The 25769-nt window shown below is 37.5% G+C and overlaps 1 protein-coding gene across 1 annotated transcript in view; it reads left to right on the forward strand.

Annotated features, from left to right (window-relative positions):
• Window positions 1-24583, forward strand: part of GK5 (glycerol kinase 5) — a 32726-nt gene extending 8143 nt beyond the window's left edge. The window contains exons 4-16 of the mRNA XM_034439318.3: window positions 3834-3927; window positions 7369-7500; window positions 8802-8877; window positions 10576-10637; window positions 10722-10795; window positions 11528-11588; window positions 15116-15242; window positions 16605-16709; window positions 18884-18978; window positions 19696-19799; window positions 21162-21221; window positions 22635-22768; window positions 24167-24583. Coding sequence (XP_034295209.1) covers window positions 3834-3927; window positions 7369-7500; window positions 8802-8877; window positions 10576-10637; window positions 10722-10795; window positions 11528-11588; window positions 15116-15242; window positions 16605-16709; window positions 18884-18978; window positions 19696-19799; window positions 21162-21221; window positions 22635-22768; window positions 24167-24318 — 1276 coding nt within the window. The 3' untranslated portion in view covers window positions 24319-24583. The remainder of the gene's footprint in view (window positions 1-3833; window positions 3928-7368; window positions 7501-8801; window positions 8878-10575; window positions 10638-10721; window positions 10796-11527; window positions 11589-15115; window positions 15243-16604; window positions 16710-18883; window positions 18979-19695; window positions 19800-21161; window positions 21222-22634; window positions 22769-24166) is intronic.
• The last annotated feature ends 1186 nt before the right edge of the window (window positions 24584-25769 follow it).

The following is a 25769-nucleotide window of genomic DNA, read 5'->3' on the forward strand; positions in this document are numbered from 1 at the left end:
ATTCCCTGTAGTTATTTCAATAACTGATTGAAAAATTATGCTTTGAAATTTGCTTTTTAAATATACAACAGTCCTTAAAAGTTGGTAAACCCTTTTGAATTTAATATTTCTGCATACATATTATCTAAAATGTGATCTATTCTCCACACAACTTCTAAAACTAGATTTTAAAAACCCAATTAAATAAGTCTATTGAACTATTGTTCATTTGTACATTGAGGAAAATGATCAAAGGTCTGTATTTGTATGTGGCAAAAATATGTGAACTTTTGCTTTCAGTAATTGCTTCTCTTGGGCAGAAATAACTGCGACTAAACCTTTCCAATAGGTGTTGATCAGTCCTGTATGTTGGCTTGGAGAAACTTGAGTTTATTCCTTACAGAACAGCTTCAGTTCAGGGTACTGGTGGGCTTCCTTGCACAAATTGTCCGTTTCCTGTCCTTTCACAATGTTTTTCTAAGATTAAGCTCAGGACTTTGATTTGGCCATTCCATAACATTAAATTTCTTCTGCTTTAACTATTCTTTGGTTGTATGGCTTGTGTGTTTTGGATTGTTGTCTTACAGCTTGACTTCTTTCTCTTGATTTTCAGTTCATGCACAGACATGCTGACATTTTCCTGTAGAATTTTGCAGTCATAATTCAGATTTCATAGTTCCATCAATGATGGCAAGCCGTCCTGATCCAGAGGCAACAAAGCAATTCCAAACCATTATTCTGCCACCACCATTTTCACAGATGGGACACTGTTCTTATACTGGAATGCAGTGTTTGCTTCTTGTCAAATATAACACTTCAACTTTAAGCCAAAAAGTTCTGTTACTTCCACAGAACATTCTTCCAGAAGCTTTCTAGCTTATCCACATACTTTTTCACAAATAGTAGATGGGCAGCAATCTTCTTTTTTTGGTGGTGGTTTGATGAACACTGATATTCATCAGTGTAAGATAATTCTTTACTTTCTGATATCTTACCCTGGGATTCTTTGAACCCCTCTTGGAGAATTTATGCCTTGGTCCTGGTGTGATCTTAGTTGTTTGACCATTCCTGGGAAGGGTAATGTTGATGTTGAATTGCCTCCATTTGTACTTGAGCTTCTTGATAGTAGACCAATGGAATCCAAACCCTTTGGATATATTTGTTACCATTTCCAGCCTGGTGAGCATCAATTACTGTTTTTCAGAGGTCCTCAGAAATCTCTTTATTTTTATAAGTAACTCAAGGTGGCGAACACATTTAATACTCCTTCCTCCCCCTATTTTCCTACAACAACTGTGAGGTGAGTTGGTCTGAGAAAGAGTCACCCAGCTGGTTTTCATCGCTAAGGTAGGACTAGAACTCAGAGTCTCCTGGTTTCTAGCATGGTACCTTAACCACTGGGTCTCTTTTTGAACAAAATGTAAGGGCAAGTAAGGATTAGCAGAAATACATGGGATAAATATTGGGCTTAATGAGTATAGCTTGCTTCAAAGAAACAGGAAATGCAAGACAGGAAGTAATACAATACTGCATTTCAGGAATGAAGGAATCTAGACAAAGGAAAATGAGAAGATAAAAGTATCTAGGCTAGAATAAAGGGCGAGAATTGATGTTTTGCTAGAAATCTGATACAGGCCATAGAACAGATAGATTATTTATTGAAACAAATAACAAGCCTCAGACAAATGAGGCTTGATTGGTGGAGAATTCAACTACCTAGACATATGTTGGAAAGTTAATTTTGTCAAACAGGAGATGTCAGATTAATTTTGTTCTGTGTTGGTGATAATTATGTCTTTCAAATGATTAGACAAAAGGAAATTTGTTCCTTAGATTTGTTCCTTATTAACAGGAAGTCATTGATTGAATATATTAAAAAATGAAATGTTGAAGCTGAACTGATCACGATTTCCTAGAGTTGATCTTAACAAAAATTCAGTTTAAACAGGTCAAATAAAAGTATCGATTTTAGAAATACTATTTTTAATAAATAAAATAGGATAAAATGCATAGGAACAAAACCTTAAAGATTTTGTCACTACTTGAGTTTACTTGGAAACAAAAAGGTGGTTTAATCTCAAAGGAGCCCATGGCAGCTCACAAAGGAGTTTGAGATTAAAGAAGAGTGCTTATTTGAAGTGGAAGAAAGCATTAACATTCAAAGAAGTTTTCCCATGTTTACCTCAGAAATTAGTTATAAGGTCAGGAAGGCAAAGGTGGAAAGCTAAAGCTTTTCACTGAGGCAAAATCCAATAAGAAGAATTTCTTCATACATGTCAGTAGCAAGAGGAAATCAAAGAAGATGTAAAATTATGGCTTAGTTCAAACAGAGAGATCCTAACATGATTAAGAGAAAGCATGAGTTTTTGGCTCTTTCTCTCCAAAGGAAATGATGATTTGAGTAGCATAGATTAAGGACAAACAACAGAAGGCTCCAGTCAGCTACTTTGGATCTATTAGTTACGCTTTCATGTCATAACAGAAAAGCTGTTGTGTAGAGCAAAGTCACTAAAGCCCAACACTTCCCTGAAATCCAGCACTTCAACTAATTGGGACAGGTCCCCATGTCCTAAGGAAATACACTTAAAATACTGAAGGATCTGGCTGAAGAATTATTAGAACTTGAACTTATGTCAGTTATAGGACATAATAACTTTGAGGATTCCTTTGAGGAATCGTGGAGGGAAAAAGTGTTACAGGATAGGGGAAGAGTAAATAGAGTACCCGGCATTAAGAAAAGAAAAATAAAGTTAACATAATAATTGACAGTAAGCCTAAAATCAATATCTGTAATATATTGAAGAGTAGATAATAAAGTAGGCCATTTTGTAGCCAAAACGAAGACTGTGCTATCCTTCTAAAAGTCAGCAGTTTTGCAAAAATAGGTGAGACAAATCTTATCTCTTTGACAAGATAAAAAAAAATATACTGGTATGGGTGGATAGTGCTGCAATAGAATGGCTCCATAATTAACTAGTTAACCACACTTCAGTCAGCATTAATAGTTTCATAGTGAGTTGGAGACACGTAATGGTCTCTGTGTTGGCCCAATATTAGTCAACAATTTAAAATGGATAAAAGCTCATCCTGTTTGCAGTTGAAACACAATTAGGAAATCTGGCCAGTAACCAGGATCTTAAAATATTGCATTCTAAACTGCTCAGTTTGGAAAACAGGGCTAAGAAGAGCAAGATATCCTTCAACAGGGAGAAATGTAAAATACTGTATTTAGAGAGGGAAAATACAGGGGCTTAGAACCATTACACTGAGAGTATGGTCATTGATGACTGAACACGAGACAACAAAGTGAGACTTACGTTAAAAGAGTTCTGTGCAGCATTAGAAGAAACATTCTCAGCGCACTGTGGAGACCATGCCTTAGGACTATGAGAAGATTCTGGGCACCATTTCCAAAAGGACATTAACTAGAACAGATTGGGTGGGAGCAAAAGAGATGAAACAAGGTCTTGAGTACAAGCCAAAGGAACTTGGCATGATAAATCTGGAGAACAGAAGATTGAAAGTAGAGATTATATCAGTATTGAAGTACACTGAGATGATTGTCAGGAACTGCTCTATTGCCACAGAAATGAGGACAAAAAATAATTGGTACAATTTAGAAATCCATGGAGATTCTCAGTCATCCAGGTCATGGTTGTCCCAAGGTGCTTTTTCAAGAGGCAACTGGACTTTCTGGTTTTTCTTCCCATCAGGACAAGATTCAGCAGTCCACATGCATTTAAAAGACAAAATCTGTAATCTGTTTAGAGCTGATATCTAAACTCTGTTACTGAACTATAAATTAATATTAGTGAAGCAATTGGAAAGTCAATTATTCCTTTTTGCTCTTCCAGAAAGACAGGGAAACCTTTTCATAATTTCATAAGTTGGCAAGATGTGAGAGCTGCTAACCTTGTTAAATCCTGGAACAGATCTTTTTTAATGAAGGTAAGATACTTCTTTGTGTTGAAAGTAAGTTGGATGAAGGATGGAAGGAACTTTGCATGGGTGCGAATATGTATGCCCTTACTGTAGAGAAGGCTGGTATTTGTTGTTACTTCTTTAAACTACCTGTATTTTTATGAAAGAAACAATATCATAGGTGAGGATGTTTGAATTTTTCTTTCAATTCTCCTTTTCTAAATGGCAAATAGGTTCTCTCTTCCAAAGCTGAATTTTGTAAACTACAAGATTAGAAGACAGAATTAGACATGAATCTCCCAGCATATTATATAGCTTGGTTTTTATTATTAGATCTAGAACTACGCAGATTTTGTAAAATAAGCTTATGGCAATTAAATAAAAATGTTGGTACAGGTAGTCTTTGACTTAACAATAACACTAAAAAAAAGGGACTTAGGACTGTTGCAGCATCTTCGTGGTCATGTGATCAAAATTCAGACACTTATTTATTTATTTATTTTATTTTATTTATTAAATTTATATCCTGCCCTTCTCCCCGAAGGGACTCAGGGCGGTGAACAGCCGAGAATTAAAATAACATGCAATATAAAAGTTAAAATAATTAAAAATAAATTAAATTAAACGGCTGCCCCAATTTAAAACCCCTAGCAATACAATTAAAAACCCCTAAAACCTATTCAGGCCAGGCCGGCTTGCTGAAATAAAAATGTCTTCAGGGCCTTACGGAAAGTGCGGAGATCCGGAATCAGCCGTATTCCGGGAGGTAGCTCGTTCCAGAGGGTGGGTGCTCCCACAGAGAAGGCCCTCCCCCTGGGGGCCGCCAGCCGACATTGCTTGACCGACGGCACCCTGAGGAGGCCCTCTCTGTGAGAGCGTATTGGCCGGTGGGAGGTTATCGGTAGCAGCAGGCGGTCTCGTAAATACCCTGGCCCTAAGCCATGGAGCGCTTTAAAGGTGAGAACCAACACCTTGAAGCGCACCCGGAAGACCACCGGGAGCCAGTGCAGCTCACGCAGGAGAGGTGTTATATGGGAGCGCCATGTCGCTCCCGTGATCACCTGCGCGGCCGCATTCTGGACCAGTTGGAGCCTCCAGGTGCTCCTCAAGGGGAGCCCCATGTAGAGAGCGTTAGCGTAGTCCAGGCGAGAAGTGACGAGAGCATGAGTGACTGTGCATAAGGAATCCCGACTCAGAAAGGGGCACAACTGGCATATCAAGCGAACCTGATAAAAAGCCCCCCTGGCCACGGCCGTCATATGCTCTTCTAAAGACAGCTGTGTGTCCAGGAGGACGCCCAAGTTGCGAGCCCCCTCTGTGGGGGTCAATGACTCGCCCCCAATAAGCCAGCGATGGCGCCAGCTGGCTATATCGGGATGCCGGCATCCACAGCCACTCGGTCTTGGAAGGGTTGAGTCGAAGCCTGTTCCTCCCCATCCAGACCCGCACGGCCTCCAGACACTGGGACATCACTTCAAGGGCATCATTGAGGTGGTTTGGGGTGGAGATGTACAGCTGAGTGTCATCAGCGTACAGATGGCATCGCACCCCAAATCCACGGATGATCTCACCCAGCGGCTAAGGTCAACCTCTGCCCCCCCTGCCAACACAGACTGCGCAACTGGCATGTATATATGACTCTTGCAGTGTCCCTGGGTCATGTGATTACCTTTGGCAACCATCTGACAAGCAAAGTTAATGGAGAAGCCATATTCTCTTAACAACAGTGCTACTAATTTAACAACTGCAGTGATTCATTTAACAACTGTGGCATGAAAGATCATAAAATGGGACAAAGCTTATTTAACAACTGTCTTGCTTAGCAATGGAAATTTTGGTCTCAATTGTGGTCGTAAGTCGAGGACTGCCTGTATTAGTGAGGGGGTGCAGATGAATTTTTACTTCTGCAGTAAAAGGGTTCTAGGACTGTTTCTTACAGACTCAGATTGGTTTTGAAATACTGAAATAAAGTTTTTTTTTTAATTTAAAAGTGGCATTTATAAAAATTACCTGCACGTGGAAAAACAGCACACCTGGCAAATTCTTGGGGTATAACCTTTTTCTGCTCTGCTGAATTCTGTATGTGGCAAGTTTATAATATGAGCAGTATTCAAAATGGATTTCCTTATTAGCAATCGGAAGTGAAATAGATTCTTGCCTTTGAGTGTTTTCTTTTAACTCTCTGCACACAAAGACTAGTAACAGTCAGACTCTGATCTAGTCCTACTCACCTAAAAAATTTCTGTCCAACTTGCTTCTTGTTGGAATTTTGAACAACAAAACTTATTTTGGACTGGCATAACAGAATATGTTAAATACAGGTCCAGATAACCACCACTTCACCAAACAGTTGAGTAGTTTTGTATTCATAGAAACTGGCTGTGTTCATAGAACATAGTAAGTCTTATTTGCTTATCCATGATTTATTGAAAAAAAACCACAAATTGCTGGGTTCAAACAAATTAGTTTACAAATCACATTGTCTTGAACTCATAAAACAAGCAATAAGCAACAAGCTAAGGCATAAATAAATCATTTTTTGGCTTTGTATCTGAACACAGTGCACTAAGCTGTAGGCATATCCTACTAATAATATTAAGAATGTACAAAATGTGTGGCTGATTTTGAGCAATCGGCATCCAAATCAAAATTCAAAATGCTTTGAATGTTGAGATCCAAATGTAGAAGAAAACAGAGTTGTTTTGTTCCAGTTATTTAACTTTGGGGTGATTGGAATGAGCATGCTGGTGGGACATGCCAATAAAACCTGCTTCTTACTGCTGAGATAACTGATGCAAGATACGCATCCAGTATATATCAATAGCAGCTGAGGGAAGGTTGCAAAGAAATGGTCCAGAAGATTGCAAGCAGCTAGGCCAGTCAAAGATGGTATTTTGAACCGCTGAGACCCAGGGGTGGATTCTACTTACCTTTACTACCGGTTTGCATTGTGTCCGCATGCGTGCTGTTGCTTCGCTTATGCATGCGCTCTTCTGCACATGTGCAGAAGCTTCTGTGCATGCGCAGATCACTTATGATGACATCCGGGTCAGTGGGTGGAGCCTCCTGCCGGTTTTACTACCGGTTCTATAGAACCGGTAGTGGGGCAACCCACCACTGCTGAGACCACTGTAGTAGGGAGGCAGGTACTTAGGCAAATACATTTTCAATAGAATGAGAGAATGGAAAATACTGGGAAGATGGGGAACTGGATGGGTCAGTGCAAAGGCCAGGTAAGGGATCCTCTGGATTTTGTTTTTGCTAAATGCAGAACAACAACAAAAAAACTATGTATTTTCTGTTAAACTGAAGCCAATTTTGCAAACATTCCAGACTGCACTGTTTATTCTGGGTTCAATTCAAAATATATATTTCATTTTCTGTATAGTGCTAAATAAATACAACTTGACTTAAATCTAATTGGACAGCAGCTCAAATGTTTATCTTACGAATTTTCTTTTCAAACAGGCAGTCCATGGTATTTCTTCTTTGCTGCACTTTTTCACTCGGATTAATAGACTTCTGCTAGCCCGTTGTTTTAGTTTTACTACACAGCATGTCTCTTTAAGACTGGTTTGGATATTACAGCATTTATTTGAGGTAACCCTCATGTTAAAACTCTTTGTGTGGGATTTCCTGTTGGCTAGGGGGTTACTGGCAATAGTATCTTAAGTGTTCTAAGTGTTCATTTATTTGTTTTATCAAATTTCCAATTGAAGATGAACTTAGTAACTATTCTAGTCTTTTTCAGTGTACTGATCTCAACATATGATCCTAGACTGACTAGAATATTGGGTTTTAGAGGCCAATATATCTGGTTGCCATGCAATTGGAGAAGATCCATGATCCAAAATGTTCCAAACTGGTGATTCATACTAATTTTCTGAGCTCTACGTAGTTATTATTGAGAACCAGTTTGAGACAATGGTTAAAACATCAGGCTAAAAACTGGGACTTCTAGTCCTGCCAGGCACAAAGTCCGCTGATCCAGCTTGATCCAGTCATTTTCTCTCTCAGCTAGGAAGGAGGCAAGGGCGAATCACTTCTGAAAATAGTGACAGGAAAACTACAGAGATCTGTTTACACAGTTATCAGGAGTCAAAAACTGACTTGAAAGCACAAAAAAGGAAAAAAACCCAAAACACCATAGTTAATATTATCTGAGGGTCATTTTATATGGTAATATAAAAAAATAGTTTCTGATGTAGCAGTACAATTTTTAACATCGATAGACCAATACAGGAAATCTTAATTATTTTATGAAAAATAACAACAGCAATAATACGTTGTAAGCATTGAGATAAAATAACTTTTACAGAATGTGGCCAGTGACAAAATACTCATTTTGTAAAAGATTAAGCATATTTCCTTTCCTTTCAGGATTATCATCCAGCTGCATGCTATATGAATATACATATCCATTGTCATAGCCAATTTACAGTGGTAATCTGTTCTTCTCATCTAGCAGTTTTAGTCAGTAGCTAGCAAAGGGTCCAGACTGTTGTTTTCCTCCTCCCCCTCCTTTCCCAAAATATAATATAGTGCGTTTTTGAAAGATATCTAAAAATATTAGCTTTGGGATCAGCCATGATGCATGGAGTTGTACATTTCATAAAACTCTCTGATTTATCTTCTGAACACTTACCAAACAGCAATTTCCACATTATGGCATAAAGAAAAGGTTTTCTTTTAAACATCATAAGAGCCTAGAAGGCTGATGTAATTAATTATCCTAATTAAGTCAACCTTCTGGATTGTTTAGGGTTTTGTATACTACTATCAACCCCTTAGACTTGACTGAGTAGCAGACTAGCTGTCTAGAGCTATTGTAAGTGCACTGATGTGAATGAATTACATTTGCCTTCCTGCAAAAAAAAAATGACCTGTGTGTTCATTTGCAGGTAGAACAAGCTGCTAAAGATGACAATTGCTGTTTTGGAACAGTTGACACATGGTTACTTTATAAACTCACTAAAGGTGAGTACAGTGATTAAATGTGGGGGGAGGTAATATACTCACATATCACCTATAAAATTCTGCAAGTGAATCTTATTCTGACATCCTTCACACAGCAGCACTTGTGAAATAGAATAGATCAATTGTCTGGAAATAAAAAACTTTGTCTAACCAAGGTCAAAAATTCAAAAGACGTTTCCAGTGAAAGACCAATAACATGTTTTGTCCGAACCTAATCCACGATCAAAAACAGATAATACCAAAGTTTCAAAGGTGCAGGCATAAAGCGTAGTCAAGAGGCAGAGCAAAGTTCAGGAATCTGGATGAACAAGCTGAAATAAGATGCATAATATAAAAGGGGAATTGCAAAATACATTATTTCTCGAAGATTTATCTCAAGGCAGCAAAGAATTCTACTGGAACCCCACATTTTCTAATTCATGTCTTTGTCATAGTAATCCACTTAGAAAATATTCATTTTTCTCTGGAAACTCAGCTTTAAAATCTTGCCCTTTTTCACCATTTTATACCTTGCACCAAAATTTGAAGGTACTACCATTCTCATAGACTTAAGGATTGTGAGGTATTTTTAGGGTTAAGAATCAGAGTTGATAGTTCTAATTCTATGCTCAGATCGTATCTTAGAGACAATAGATGTCTCATAGAATTTGTGCTATTTGATTCTCAGTCATCCTCTGACAAGGACATATGCAAAGAGACCATAATAGCTACTTATGGAACTTTTTGCCCTGCAAGTCTTTACACTTGGAGGTAGGGAAAGTCTCTTACACACACAATTTTACAGTCTCTATAGTGCATGTGAGATTGGTTACTTTTATAATTGTGCACTGTGTAGAGGATCAAGCGCACCAATAAAGGGAAGTGATAATAGCGTTAATAGAGCAACATTAGTTTAAATGAACTGCTCAGTTCTATATTACAAGACACCGTATTTTTCGGAGTATAAGACACTCTCAAGTATAAGATGCACATTAGTTTTTGGGGAGGAAAACAAGAAAAAAAATTCTGCCTCTGCCTACCAGCATCCATCGGTATTCATCTGGCTAGTATCATTGCACCACACAGCCTGATCAGCTTCAGTATGTTATCGCAGCCTGATTCAGTTCGACCAGATGATTGGCAGTAGGATCGGCCTCCCAGAATACTGTCAATCAGCTGTTCCAGGCTGCGGGGATTGCCACAGCCTATCGCCACCTCCACATGTCACGTTTTTGGCCTCCACACGTCACGTTTTTGGCCTCTGCATGCTCCAATTTAGACCCGTTCCAAGCTGCCGCAATCGCCACAGGCCATCACTGCTGATCGCCACCTCCACCCGTCGTGTGCTGGCCTCCGCACGCCCCATTTTTGGCCTCTGCATGTTGTGTTTTCAGCCAGTTCCTAGGCTGGAACCTACCAAAAATGCGACACAAGGCCAAAAACGGCCAAAGGGTGGGGGCTGCGGATGGGCAGGACTTCGGCAACATTAGCTGTATAAGACACACAGACATTTCCACCCACTTTTTGTGGGGGGAAGTGCATTTTATACTCCGAAAAATACGGGTAATTGAAATAACCCCTTGGAGGGAGGCAATCATTGTTTTATAATGAAGAATTATGTGACTGATACATTGTTCAGGAGATCAATCACCAAATTTTAATTTCCATGTTGTAATATAATTGCTTTTTGTTTTATTTTTCAATATCTGATTGTTCTAGGTGCAGTGTATGCTACAGATTATTCAAATGCCAGTACCACTGCATTTTTTGATCCTTTTAAGGTATGATTAGTTCCCTCTGCCATGTTGTTATGGTTTGTCTTTGCATTGTTTTTAATTCTTTTTTTAATATGCATGTGATTTCAGCTGCAATGGAGCGACCTTTTTAGCAAGTTACTTTCCATTCCAATATCGCTTTTCCCTCCAATAGAGGACACTAGGTAAGTTTTAATGAACACATATTTTTACTTTTTCCAAATGAAGACATAAATATCAAAATAATTATATACTGTTAAAGCTCTCATGTCTGTAAGTTTTAACTGAACAAAATAGTATGTCACAGGGCAAAACCTTTTTCAACCAAGGTACCTCAAATAGGCCAACTTACAGAATGCTGGGACCTGGGACTCCTGAAATTGGAGGGAAATTTGCCTGCTTCAGTGTCACCACGGCATTGCTACAATCAGCCCAGTTACGTAATCCTCAATTTCCCTGACAGCTTCCCACAGTTCTCTTGTAGCAGCAATTCCTTTGCACTTGCACCATGCTTCCTCTCTTCCCCCTGCGGCAGTCAGGTTATCTACCTGCTGGGGAGGGAAGGGAAGGAAAGGAAGGAAGGAAGATTTCTGATGCTTAACTGCCATCTTTCCACAAGGAAACTCACTGGGAAAGCCAGAAAGAAAATTGGATATTGCTCCCACTCCACTGATTTTTTTGCCCATCCATAGTCTTTCTGTTTTTCTGTTTAGATAAATAAATATCTCTGAAATGATAACCCAATGGGTCATGAGTTGTCTAGTTGAAATATAAATACGAAATAGTTGAAATATAAATATGAAATGATATCAAAGTTCTGTTTAGAATAGAAATGACAATTTTTTTCTAGTTAGTTCATTTACTGCAAACGTTTTGAATACGTTGGAAGTATTAACTTTATTTATCTTTATTTTAAGTCACATTTTTGGATCAGTTGATGCTGAAATATTTGGAGTACCTATTGCAATAGCAGCTTTGGTAAGTATAGATTCAAATTAACTTACCAGTATTTAATACCTTTTATATTGAATTAATTCAGTTCTTAAATTTCAAGGTAAGCTGATTGAAAGAAAGGGAGAGGAAGAATCAGTATGTACAAATGGATTTGCACAATAGCTGCATTTACATTTGTAAATCTCCTTTTACTCTGAAGATCATGCTATCTAATCCTTCTTAAAAACTAAGCATTCCAGTTTTGAAATCTTCTATTTCAGTGACTTAACTGTTAATGAGAAGTTCTTTTTAAAGAACTTAAAATTGCACAATATTATGTTGTAAATATTTATACCTCTTGGATGCTTTGCGAGCCAAGTTTAAGATTCAGCATTATCTAGAAGTCTTTCAAAACTAATAAACCACTTATATTCTTAACCTAGACTTAGAAGCCTAAATATGATTCACATATATTATTTGGGCAGGATTTATCTAGGGCCATAATTCAGAACCTGTATTTGATAATAATTATATTCAGTACATCGGGCAAAGCTTGTTTATGCTCTAGGACTGGAACCTAGCCAAAACTTAATCCTGACATTACATCATAATACACAGGTAGCGCTCAATTTATGAACCTCCAAAAAGCTACCTAGGATGCAGTTTCAAAGTTCTGAAATCTGAGGAACATACACAGACACACTGCAGTCATGTGACTGTATTTTGGGAATTTGTTAACCAGCCTACATTTATGGCCATTTGTAGTGCCCTATGGTCACATGACTGTGACCATAGGGCACTACAAATGGCCATACATGTAGGTTGTAAATGACTGATTTACAATGTTTTTTCCCAGAAACATATTTCTTTCAGATTTCAGTCAAAAACTGCCCTAGAGAACAGTGGGTTTCTTACCAACCATGGTATTTGCTTTACAACTGCCATGTTTGCTTAACAACTGCCATAAAAAAGGTTGCAACATCAGGTATGGTCAACTGATGACCTGCTTTAGAATCATTATGACTTACGACTGAAATTGTGGAGTCAATTACAAGGACTACTACCTCTAAATATTTCTCAAACTATTTTTGACTTGTTTATCATCTCTATCTCAAGTTTAATATGTCAGGGAAATGGTAAGGGAACAAACTGAAGTCTTTTATAAATTAAAAAAATGAGTATAAGCTATGTAATGCTACTGATTATGGTTTTGTCAACTATTTCTTCCTTTTTCTGTTTGTATCTACAATGTAACATATATAAATGAACAAGTGCTGCTTTTTTAGCAAAGCTTCCTTAAGTTCTATGCGAAGAGAGAAATAAATAGCATTGCTGTTGATGCAGAGGTGAAATCCAGCAGGTTCTGACAGGTTCTGGAGAACCAGTAGTGGAAATTTTGAGTAGTTCAGAGAACCAGCAAACACCACCTCTGGCTGGCTCCAGAATGGGGTGGGAATGGAGATTTTGCAATATTCTTCCCCCAGGAGTGGGGAAGGAATGGGGATTTTGCAGTATCCTTCTGGAGTGGGGTGGGAATGGAGATTTTGCAGTATCTTTCCTCTTCCATGCCCACCAAGCCACACCACACCACACCCACCAAGCCACGCCCACAGAACCGGTAGCAAAAAAATTTGGATTTCACCACTGTATTGATGTACTACCTAGTCCCTAAATTGTTTTAAAATGAATAGAGTATTAAAGCCTAACTGTGATTATGTTTTTCTAAATACATCCAGTATCTTTTCCTACCACACGTACCTTATTTTACAAAATGTATAATAATAATACTATTCTTGTTAGGATTACAGTTTAAATAATAAAAAGCCTCTTTGTTCCTTGAGTGTGGTAAACTTTGTCCCATAATACTTGGAAGTATTGGAATAATTGGAAGAAGCTGTTGTCTCTATCCTCTCCTGTCTCAATGGCCTTACCTACCTGCAGCAGCCAGCTGGATTTAATTATTCTTTCAATTGCCCCAGGCAATGCTAAGATAAGGATGTTGTGAGAATTTAATTTAACTTAATTAATCATATTTCTATGCCGTCCAACTCCCAAGGGACTCTGGGCGGCTTACAACAAAAATAATACAAACAATGAACATAAAAAAAAAAAAAAAAACATTATAAAAGCATTTTAAAAACATTAAAAACACATGCACACCATCCATGGCCGGATCTCGCAAGATTGAACAGCGAGATCAACAGCTCCAGGCCTGCCGGAAAAGCCAGGTCTTCACCGCTTTCCGGAAGGTCAATAGGGTGGGGGTAGTCCGGACCTCAGGAGGTAACTGGTTCCAGAGAGCTGGGGCAGCCACAGAGAAGTCCCTCCCCCGTGGGCCCGCCAGCCGGCATTATTTAGCTGATGGGACCCGGAGGAAACCAACTCTGTGGGATCTTACTGGTCGCTGGGAGCTATGCGGTCTCGAAGATAGCCTGGCCCTGAGCCATGTAGGACTTTAAAGGTAATAACCAACACCTTGAATTGTGCCCGGAGACCAATAGGGAGCCAATGCAGCTCGTGGAGAATTGGTGTAATGGTGCATCTAGGTGCACCCACGATAGCTCGCGCAGCTGCATTCTGGACCAACTGTAGTCTCCGAACACTCTTCAAGGGTAGCCCCATGTAGAGCGCATTGCAATAATCTAACCGTGAGGTGACAAGGGCATGAGTGACTGAGGAGAGCCTCCTGATCCAAGTAGGGTCGCAATTGGTGCACCAGGCGAACCTGTACAAAGCTAAAACAAAGCTGGTTTACTAAGAATGTATGGAAAATTGGAAATGAAATATAAAGTATATGTAACCCAGAGCCAACATTTGTAAGAAGTTCTACCAGTTTTATCACTTTGATGACTGTACAGTGTGGAATCAAAATGCAGGATCCAAAACAAATAATCAAGACGTGCTACAGTGTTTTATTTTTTTAACACTGGAGGAACCTTCTCCAAAGAATATTGAGAGATTCCTACAGACAAAGGATGCACTCATACATTTTAGAAAGGAGGAGAAACAGGCATACATATGACTAAGTAATAGGTGATGTAAGCATACATATTCACAATTCACAATTCTCAGTTATTTCCCGTGCTTCTATTGTTACTATGTTCAAGAAAGAATCATTGTTTTAGAAAAAGAAACATGTCATTAGATTGCCATAGAAAGTTTTTGATAAAGCTTTTTGTTAGCTAGACATCCAAGGCTACCTTTCTCTGTGTGTCTATTTGATTAACACACATTCTTCCTTTGTTTCTTTTTATGTTTTTATTTTGCTGTCACACTCCTATTTCTCTAAGAATTAATTTTCCTCACAACGGTGATACCAAATTCTGATGCTACCTTAAATAAAACTTTTTAAAACAAGCATAGACAGACAGATAGGCAGACAAAACACCTATTAATATTATTTATCTGACTAATGAAATGGAAAACTACACATCTTCTTTCCATTCTATTGCTTTTCATTCTTTTTAAGCTTGACACATTAGTTTTTCAACACAGTAAAGTTATGATGCACTTCTAAATGTTTAATTTCTAGAGTAGCTGTTGATACCTCGCTGTCTGATTTTTATTTGTAGGCAGCAGACCAGCAGGCAGCTATGTTCGGACAGTGCTGTTTTGATGCAGGTGACATAAAAGTCACCATGGGAACTGGTACCTTTTGGGATATTAATACTGGAAACAACATTCATGTATCTAAGAAAGGTAGGTTTGTATGTTTCTGGTTGGCAGGAACAATTGTGGACACAGCAAAGTTTTTACCATGAAATAAAAATAATTATTGTATAAATACAATGCTTTTTAAATTAAATTTTAATTTAAATTTAATGTTAAATGTATTTATTTTAATTTTATAAAATTTTATTTTATTAGAATTAAAATGATTAATATAATTAATTATATTAATTATCAATTAGTAATAAAAACCTATTTTAGTCATAGGACATAGATAACTAAAGTTTTAGAAAGGGAAATCATTTCTGAAAAGCTCCATTTTCAACTACATATTTTATTAGGGAATTTTTCATTGTTTGCTGGTAAAAATAAATCTCAAAATATAATTCTAATAATTTCTAGAAGTACTTTTTTGTTCCAACTGATACAGATTAAGTGCACTTTCACTTGGTCATAAGAAGGGAAAAGCAACACCAAAGTAAGAAAGACTTCCTTATGGGAAAGATTGGATATAGAAGATCCAACTCAACCTGGAGTATAAAGATTATCAAAATGTTATTAAAATATAATTTGACTAAGTCTCTCAAAAGATTTCTATGTTTAGGAGACCTCATGTAAATGTGCCCCCTCATTCATTCATTCAAACAATGGAAGAACATATAACTATGAAAAGAATTTAGATTTGAATGTAGCTTATTGCTATGCTATATAATAAATCACTAATTTCCCTATTAATGTAACCTACAGATAATTCTTGGCCAGTTGCTTAGCAATTGTTTAAAGTTACAACTTATTCAAAAAAGGGGAAAGGAAGGACTATTTAGTTATTCTTCTATCTCTTATAGGGAGTCTTAATTCTCTGGTTATATATAATTTATTTTTATATGCCACCCTTCTCCGGAGACTCAGGGCGGCTTACAATGCGTTAAGCAATAGCCTTCATACTTTTGTATATTTTATACAAAGTCAGCTTATTGCCCCCACAAACTGGGTCCTCATTTTATCCACCTTGGAAAGGATGGAAGGCTGAGTCAACCTTGAGCCTGGTGAGAATTGAACTCGCAGTAATTGCAGGCAGCTGGATGTTAAATGCTGCCTTAGTAGGAGGCATTAGCCTCCTATGCCACTCAGGCTCTTATTTTCAGAGATTGTAAGGGAATTTGGTGAACATTATTAACATGCACACCAACGTGCCTACCGTCCCTGTCCTAATATGCTCTTTTATACGTATCCATTTCATGTACTCATAATCATGTTTATACTTATATCTGTTATCTAATACATGCTTGACAAAATAAATAAAAAATAAAATGTCTGAATCCAAAGCTTCTCTGTTAATATAATGGGCCTATTGTGGCATATCTTTGAAAACATATGTTTTGATATTTCAAGGCTTGTATCCATTGGTTGGTTGGAAAATTGGGAATGAGACCACCTACTTAGCTGAAGGTAATGCTTCTGATACTGGAAATGCTATCAAATGGATTCAGAGCTTAGGTGAGTTTAATTATTGAAGTTGAATTATTTAAGCCTATGGATGATAAAGTAAAAAGCATTACATCTCAATGTGTTATTGGTTTTTATGTGGGTGGATGAGGAAACTGTCTTTTTTTCCTTTCAATAATTCTGAAGATGTAAATTATAGCAGGTTTTTTTTTTTACTTTATTTATGCTCCAATGCCAAATGAAACACCAGGTAAAGCAAATATGAATGCAGTATTTAAAAGTTAACACTTTATATTTTAAAACTACATACTGTGAAAAATAAAATTATGCTATTAGTAATATTGCCTGTATTCTAGCAGAAATATATATTTTAGATTTAGGAACTCTCTGACCCCAAAAGATGTGTACTTACCATGCAGTAAGAGATTTGCAACATTTTACCACAGCATTTGCATCTGTATTGCATTTCAAGTGGCAGGTTGCATGCTTAGGAATAATGTCTTCCATAGTATCAGACATTCTGTACTGAAAGAAGTTCATGTCTAGCTGTATGCTACTTATATATAAATGTAATACTAACTTGTTAAACCATAGCTGTACAAACACTCATTATTCCATTTCCTCTGACACAGATGTAAGAAGTGCGCTTTTCTGCTCTTCCTTATTTCCATTTTTTCCATTCAGCTACTCCTGCTGAATATGCAAACACTGCCAATAGTGAGAAGATGGAATAGCATTTAACATTTTCCTTCCTCAGGACAGTAAGGAAGAGCACATCACTCACTTTTTTGTGAAACAGAAAGGGCCATTTAGATTACTTTGCCATAAAGAGGTGCCCAATACATGAAATGCTAGAATATTGTCCAATACAGGTAGTCCTCAATCTTACAATCACAACTGAGCCCAAAAGTTCCATTGCTAAGCAAGGCAGTTGTTAAGTGAATTTAGCCCCTTTTTTTGCCACAGTTGTTAAGCAAATCACTTCAATTGTTAAGTGAATCATGCCGTCATTAAGCAAATCTAGCTTTCCCCACTGACTTTGCTTGTTGGAAGCTGGCTGGTGATCACATGACTCCAAGACAGTGCAACTGTCTGATCTGTCCCCGTCCACACACACACACACAAACACAGCCAGCCAAGGGTTAAGGAAGCACTTGGCACACACCCAGGTCTTTATCTCCAACTTGGCAGCGATATACACACCGTCTGCCAAGTGCTTTTATTTCCACAGAAACAGAAAGATAATATACTCAGCGTACAAGAGTCCAACAGAATTAATATTCCTCTGAGCAGTTTCGGACGATGCTTTAGTGACTATCCAAGGTTTATTTTTGTTCGTCACAGGGATCACTGGCCACCACCCTCTATTATATAGTCTCTGGGGTGTGGTCCAGTGACTCAGTTCTAATCCCTAGCACGCCTCCTGAGCTGCTGCAATCGTTTATCACGCCTTCGGAGGCCTAATCTCCTCTCCCTCGGCCGGCTCCTGAGACAGTGCCAGAGGGGAGGGGCCTGGAGAGGGAGGCCTGGCTGACTCCTCTTCCTCATGCTCGGAGCTTTCTTCCTCCGATGGGATAGGCTCAGAGGGCGGGGCCACAACACTGTCATAAATGCATGCCAGTTGAAAATGCCTGAACTTTGATCTGATGACCATGGAGGATGCTACAACGCTCATAAATGTGAAAAATGGGGGAGGGCCTTCTCTGTGGTAGCACCTGCCCTCTGGAACAACCTGCTCCCGGAGATATGTAGGATACCAGATCTCCGTGCTTTTCGCTGTGCCCTCAAAACATTTTTATTTCATCAAGCTGGGCTAGCGTAACCCCCCCCCTTCTTAGATATTTTTAATTGTAAATGGATTTTAGTTGGGAGGTTTTAAATTTTGGGCCAAAATTTGTTTAATTCTTTTAAAATTTTAAATTTTGTATTGGGATGTTCTGTATTCTAGGCTGTGCACCGCCCTGAGTCCAGCAGGAGAAGGGCGGTATAAAAAATTAATAAAATAAAAATAAAATAAAATAAATCACTTTTTTTCAGTGCCCTTATAATTTTGAACGATCACTAAATGGTTTTAAGTCTAGGACTACCTGTACTGAAAAGATAACTGTGATAATCATCGTAACTAAAGGAGCAGAAAGGATATTTTCCTGGAGTTCATTGATAATTATGTATAGAAGTTTGAGAGTTGTTGATAATATTAATTCATATCTTGTGTGCTTACCCAGAACTTTTTGACAATGTTGAAGAGACATCACAAATGGCACATAGCCTAGTAAATTCGGGAGGAGTTTGTTTCGTTCCATCTTTTAGTGGTTTGCAGGTAAAAATACTGCCTTTGATTTATTTACTTAAGTAACTGTTTTTCTTTCAAGTATGATTGTCCTAAATTACAGGTAGTCCTTGATTTACAACCATTCATTAGTGACTGTGCAAAGTTATGATGGCACTGAAAAAACTGACTTATGTTCAGTTTTGACATTGCAGCATCCCCATGGTCACGTGATCAAAACTTGGGTGTTTGGCAACTGGCGTGTATTTATGACAGTTGCAGTGTCCCATGATCATGTGATCACCATTTATAAACTTCCCAGCCAGTTTCCAACAAGCAAAGTTAGTGGGGAAAGCCAGGTTTGCTTAACAACCACCTGATTCATTTAAGAATTGCTTAAAAATTGTGACAAAAAAGTTAGCAAAATGAGGCTCAACTCACTTAACAACTGCCTTGTTTATCAATGGAAATTTTGGGCTCACTTATGATCGTAAATCAAGGACTAGCTGTATATATTTTATTCAACTTTCAGTATGTTCTACAATGTTTTCAAGGTAAATAAAATTACATTCTGAATCATCATATACACACATATATATAAGTTGCTTATAGACTGCTTACTGCTCTTTCAATTTTCTTCTTCTTACTATGCTGCCTCTTATTGTCACCTGTAAGTTATTCTTTTCCCTAATATTTCAGTCCTTTCTTGAACAATTGTCTATAGAACATATTCCTATATATTTTATTTTAATATCTGTTTTATTTCAGATACCTGTGAATGATCCTTATGCATGTACTTCTTTTATGGGGATCACACCTACTACTAGCAAAAAGCATCTTGTTCGAGCTGTGTTGGAATCCATCGCTTTCAGGTATGTGGACACGCCCTCTCAGCATGGTTGGTCCTGTTCTCAGTATGCCCTCCTTGTACTATTTGTGTACATAGGTGCATCCACACTAGCTACGGTACCTACCAGCAGTCATTACAACCAATCACATTTAGTTTATGTTTTGTTTAGAATTCATAGTTTTTCAGAAAATTACCCAGATAAATGTATAATGTATTAATTTCCATTGTAATACCTCTGTACTTTTTTACTCTTCTTGGAATAAACTTGTCTGCTGTTAAGGGAAGGCAGTCCAACTCTCTTAAAATACAAGCACATCCCTATAAGGAAATGAATCCCTATCATTATATCCCAGGGCATACAAGCTAAATAAGCTCAAACCCTTGTTCATTCTAATGACTTTTTTTGACAGTTGCTTTCTATGCACATTTCTTTCCAGTACCCTATATTTTCTCCCCATGTTCAAATCCACTTCTCCATTTGTATTTCATTTTGGCTCTCTACAAGATTTAAGACAATAGATTAAATAAATGCTTTTCCATTGCGCTGCTAAGTCACTTCATTACAGATGGGGATTTCGTCATCTTCCTGTCAGGGACTGAGCGTGGTTTTTTTCAACAAATCCTTTAACCACGCCCCCTCTGCTCTCCGTCTTCTTTTTTAAACTCAACTGGAGCAACTAAAATATATATTATAAATTGGTTTTACATTATTTATATTACTTTTTGTTGGCAAATAACAAAATGCATGATCACTGCTATCAGTTAAGAGATGCAAAAAATGCTTCAGTATTTTGATTATTGAGAAAGCTACGTTATATTAAATAAATCTTAATTATCACCTCTGCCTTTGTCGTCTAAAGCATAAGACAAAAAAATGCATTCATATATTCTAATTTGAGAACTGATTATCTGATAAAATGACTGGGTAGACTAGGAATATATTGCTAGTACTTTTTATACTTTTGTACTAATAGCACTTTCTATATTAGAATCATTGGAATTCTCATTAATTTTTCTGTCTTTAAAGTGATATAAAACAATTTAATTTGTAAACTTGTTGACCTTTAGTACCTTTCCTGCTTATGGTTTATTTCCTGTGGTTCTGTTGATTAACTGATGTATACTGCTTTAATCTTATGAAAAAAAATAACCTAAAATGTTGTAAAAGAAAAAAATCTGTAGCTGAAAAATCTACAGTTCTTAGTTTATTAAGCAGTTTAATTTATTTTACTATAGCTAATTTTAACTCCATTATAAACGTGTTTAAATATCTAGCTAATTTTGATTGATTGGTGTTCCTTATGACACTTTATGCTTCTAATGTAATTGTTACTTAGTATACTGTACTTTCTTGAACTTCTCCTTCCCCATCTATTTTTTCAAGAAACAAACAGCTGTACGATATCATTACAACAGAGGTGGACATTCCATCTATGTCCATTCGGTATGTTTATATTGTATCCAAAATATTCAATATTAATATTTAATATGATTTATATATAATAAATAAGTTTGGGGCATGAATGTTAGGGCCCAATGGTTAAGTTAGAGCCAGTGTAATTCTGTTTTGGAGCAATCTCTTGGTGTAAGCTCCTGATCGAAAGATTTCTAGCAGCCTGTAGAATTGTTAACAAAGCTGTTGTTAGTCTCTTAGTAGTATTTGTGTATTTGTCAAACCACTGTTTTCCAATTTATTCTTTGGAAATCTAAGATAATAGCTTGGTAATCTTGTAGGTACAAACTATGAAATAGAAAGTAGTTAATATTACCTTTAAGAATGGTACATTTTATCAGAACAAAGTATATATTCATGGCTTGCATGAAGCATTTCTGCAAATTACAATATACATCACCTTTGTTTCCATTTCACTTAGCTTTTCGTTTTTCAATTAGATTGAGCTAGACATTCTTCAAAGCATTGCCATGTTGCCATGTTACACATTGAAGCATTATATGTTTGCACCAGTGGTCGGCTGCAACCTGTTTAACAGCTGGTTTAGTGAGCGCGTGCTTTGTGCATGCACTATATGTGTGTGCCTAGGGCGCTTCTGCACTTGTGCACAGCACTAAAATATGAGGTTTTTAAAGCTCAGCTGCTTACCTTCTAAGTCAGCCCCGGTAAGTAGAACAGCTGAGGTGCAGAAATCAGCTGTAACACGCGATTCAGAGAAGCTGGAAACAAGGAAATAAAGGACAGGATAGGGAGGGGGTGGGTGGGCGGGGCCAGCTGATCATCGGATCATCGGAACTACCAGTTTGCCCGAATCAGTCCAAACCAGCTGAATTTGCTGTTTGCAGTATTCTAAGACTGCAGGTACAAGAATACTGTACCTATTGACAGAGATATGCCTTTTGATATGCTGATAAATCCAACCAGTAGTAATGCTGACTTTATTATCACTGTCAAGCTGGAAATAGGATCCTTCAGAAAGAATATTATCCTGGCAAAACGATGTTGAATATTCCTGCAATGGTCAGTTGAACTACTTAGTTTTCAGCAAACTTGTGAATTTTATCATAACCGGATCTTATCCAATTATTAAAGGTTCCAAATCAGATTCTCCAGTATCTCAGATACATCTGATGAAAATAAAATATAAAACTAAACATTTTCCAAACATGGAAAATCTCAGTCTCTTGATAATTACATTCAGTTTTATTTAGAATTTTTTAAAAAACATAAGAAGCAACCTATTTGCTACTTCTATTATAGTAGAATACCCATTATGCATACCATTCTGATATTGCAGATGACAATACTGGAATGTTTTTGTTCTGTCTTTTGAGCATACAATTTAAACCATATATATTTTAAAGAATTTGAATACTGTTGTTTTTCCCTCTCCCATCTCAATAGAGCTGATGGAGGCGTCAGTAAAAATAGTTTTGTGATGCAGATGACTTCGGATTTAATCAATGAATCAATAAACAAGCCTGACAGTACAGATATGTCTTGTCTTGGAGCAGCTTTTCTAGCAGGCCTCGCTATTGGTATGCTTTAATCTGAATATCTGGGGGGAATCTGTTTCAAGAGAAATGGTCATTTATTTCATGTTGTACACAATTGGCAAATAATAATGATATTTTTTCAAGAGTATGCTATATAGTTTTTGTTATGGTCCATCAAGTCAACCCTGATAATGGTGAATGACCACAGGGTAATTTCCATATTTACCCTGAATTCTGACTGTAATTTCATACCTGGCAGATGTAGCTTTTGGAGGGCATCAGCAAAAACTTTGAATGGTTGCTAAGTGACTGGTTGTGAGTTGAGGATTACCTCTATAAACTCACAAATTACTTTAATTACATAATGCACAAAACATTAAATCAACAGAAAGCTCCAAACCATAAAATAAAAATCAATTACCATATTTTTGGAGTATAAGATGCACCTTAGTTTTTGGGGAGGAAAATGCAGGGGGGGGGAATTCTGCCTACCAAATACCCTGTTTCCCCCAAAATAAGACATCCCCTGATAATAAGCCTAATCGGGCTTTTGAACGCAAGGCAATAAGGCCAAATGCTTATTTCAGGGTTCAAAAAAATATAAGACAGGGTCTTATTTTCAGGGAAACACGGTATTCATCTGGCTAGCGTCCTTAGTCTGGTCAGCTTCAGCATATTAGTTCACTGCTTTTGAGCATACGCTCACACACGCCGGGTTGGGGATAAAAAAAAAGCTTCTAAAGCACAGATGATCATTGGAGATAAAAGCAATGAAAAAAGCAGGCGAAGCATGGAAGATCGCTTCACTTGCTAGTGCCTCGTTAGGGCTGAAAAAAAACTAGCTGATCATTGGAGGGAGCAGCAATGAGAAAAGCAGGCGAAGACGCAGAAGATCGTTTCACCCACTAGTGCCTCGTTAGGGCTGAAAAAAGCTAAGAAAAAGCTACATTTGTAGTATAAGATGCACCAAAATTTTCAGTTTCTTTTAGGGGGAAAGGTGCGTCTATTACTCCATAAAATACAGTATACCTCCATTCAAAATATTACTTTATGGCAACACTTTCCTATACATCCCTGCACCATGTTCTTTTCCAACCTCATCCCACCTCTACACTTGTAGGAAGAGTTAGCTCTCCAAACTTCTGGAAGACAAAGATGGTGAGGCCTAGTAGATTTCTGGGAAAAGGATGATCCACAGGGCAAGGGGCACCTACAGAGAAACAACCACAGAATATATAATTCTGCGGAAAAATCTAAAGATTATTAACAGATTTATTCTGCAAGTTAAATGTGTAATATGAAAAATATTCCAAATATTTAAACATTGTGTTGTTTATATTCTTCAAGCTAGATTTACATTTACCCCTACACATGTTTTAATACAGGAATTATGGTCAACATGAGAATGACTATTTTGTATCTTTTTGTTTGTTTTTTTAGGATATTGGACTGACAAAGAACATCTGAAGACATTGAGGCAAACTGACATGGTTTTTAAGCCACAAAGAGAACCAAAAGAATATGAACCTGCCATGAGTAACTGGATAAAAGCTGTCCGTCGTTCTCTGTCTTGGTATAGCCAGGCATCTTAATAATTAATATTATTTATATGTTGGACAATATAACTAATTAATTGTACTAAGCAGTTATTGTTCTTGGACAATATTCAAGCAATACAAAAAGTCTCCTGGAATAGTAGTAAACCCCAGGTAGTGGTCAAGAGTGTCATGTTCTAAGCTTATTTATAATGGACAGATTTGATTTTTTTCATGAGATGAGATCAGTATGCGGGGATGTTCAGATACCACCCTTAGAGATTTCATATGGAAAATCTAGATTAAGATTGTAAAACAAAAATTATTCCACATAGATAGGAGCATACCATATGCTTCTGTTTTCTACTGTAAATCATTTCCTTTTGATAGAAATATATTTATTGGAATGATCTCCTCCCATTCCATCCCCAAATGAAAGAGACACAGATGCAGCCATATAGGTCAGGGATGGCGAACCTTTTCGGCATTGAGTGGCCAAACCGGAATGCACATTCATGTACGTGCATATGTGCGCACCAGAGCACTGGAAACCAAAAGACCAGCTGGCCGGTGCGCATGCATGCACCGGCCAGCTGGTCTTTGGATTTTCAGCGCGTGCATGCGTGCTGGCCAGTTTGCCTTTGTGCACACCGGAAACCCGAAGACCAGCTGGCTGGAATGTGCATGCCTGTTTTTGGCAGTTTTCAGGCCGTTTTTTTGTCCAGAAAACAGCAGAAAAACAGCCTAAAAAACGACCTGAAAATGGCCCCAAAACGGCCTGTTTTGGGGGCTTTTTTTTTGCCATTTTCTGGCGCTCCAGCGTCTGCAAAAAATAGCTGGTGCATGTTCGCGCCTAAAACCAGAAGAGCACGATGCGCGTGCCCACAAAGAGGGCTCTGTGTGCCACCTGTGGCACACGTGCCATATGTTCACTATCACGGATATAGGTAAATTGGTTCTAAGCTTGAAGGCTGACTGTCTAGAGTGAAAAGTAGTAAAAAACTTTTTGTTAATTTTAAGAGTTCTTTAAGGTGAAAACTAGTAAGCTAAAAGTGAAACATGATGTAGAAATCAACTACTTGCCAAATGATGTTTCAATGATAGAATACAGAGACCAATAAATTAGCATGTGAATTGATTCACCCTTGCAATGATGGCCTTAATTTTTTATGGCTTTAAAAATGGTGAAATTTGAAGTTTCCACATTGCTTAATTGGAAATTGGTCAGCTGTCTTCTATCTTATATGAAGAATTTAGGATTTGCTGATAGGGCCAGCATGGTCAGTATTGTCCAGCAACCTTTGGAAGTCCTGCTTTTCTGATTTAAGAAATAGGGAAGAATATTGGTATATCTACCTTTTAGAAGGTAAGATTTTAGAATCTTAACTTTAAATTTAAACAGAAATGAAAGAAGCATCTCGCACATGACTCCAGGACAGTGCAAGTGTCGTAAATAGATGTTTTTTTTACTTATTAGCTAAGCCCAAAGTGAATCTCATTCCCTATAC

The sequence above is a fragment of the Pantherophis guttatus genome, chromosome 6, assembly GCF_059756535.1.
Source record: "Pantherophis guttatus breed Tessera chromosome 6, ASM5975653v1, whole genome shotgun sequence".
NCBI lineage: Eukaryota > Metazoa > Chordata > Lepidosauria > Squamata > Colubridae > Pantherophis > Pantherophis guttatus.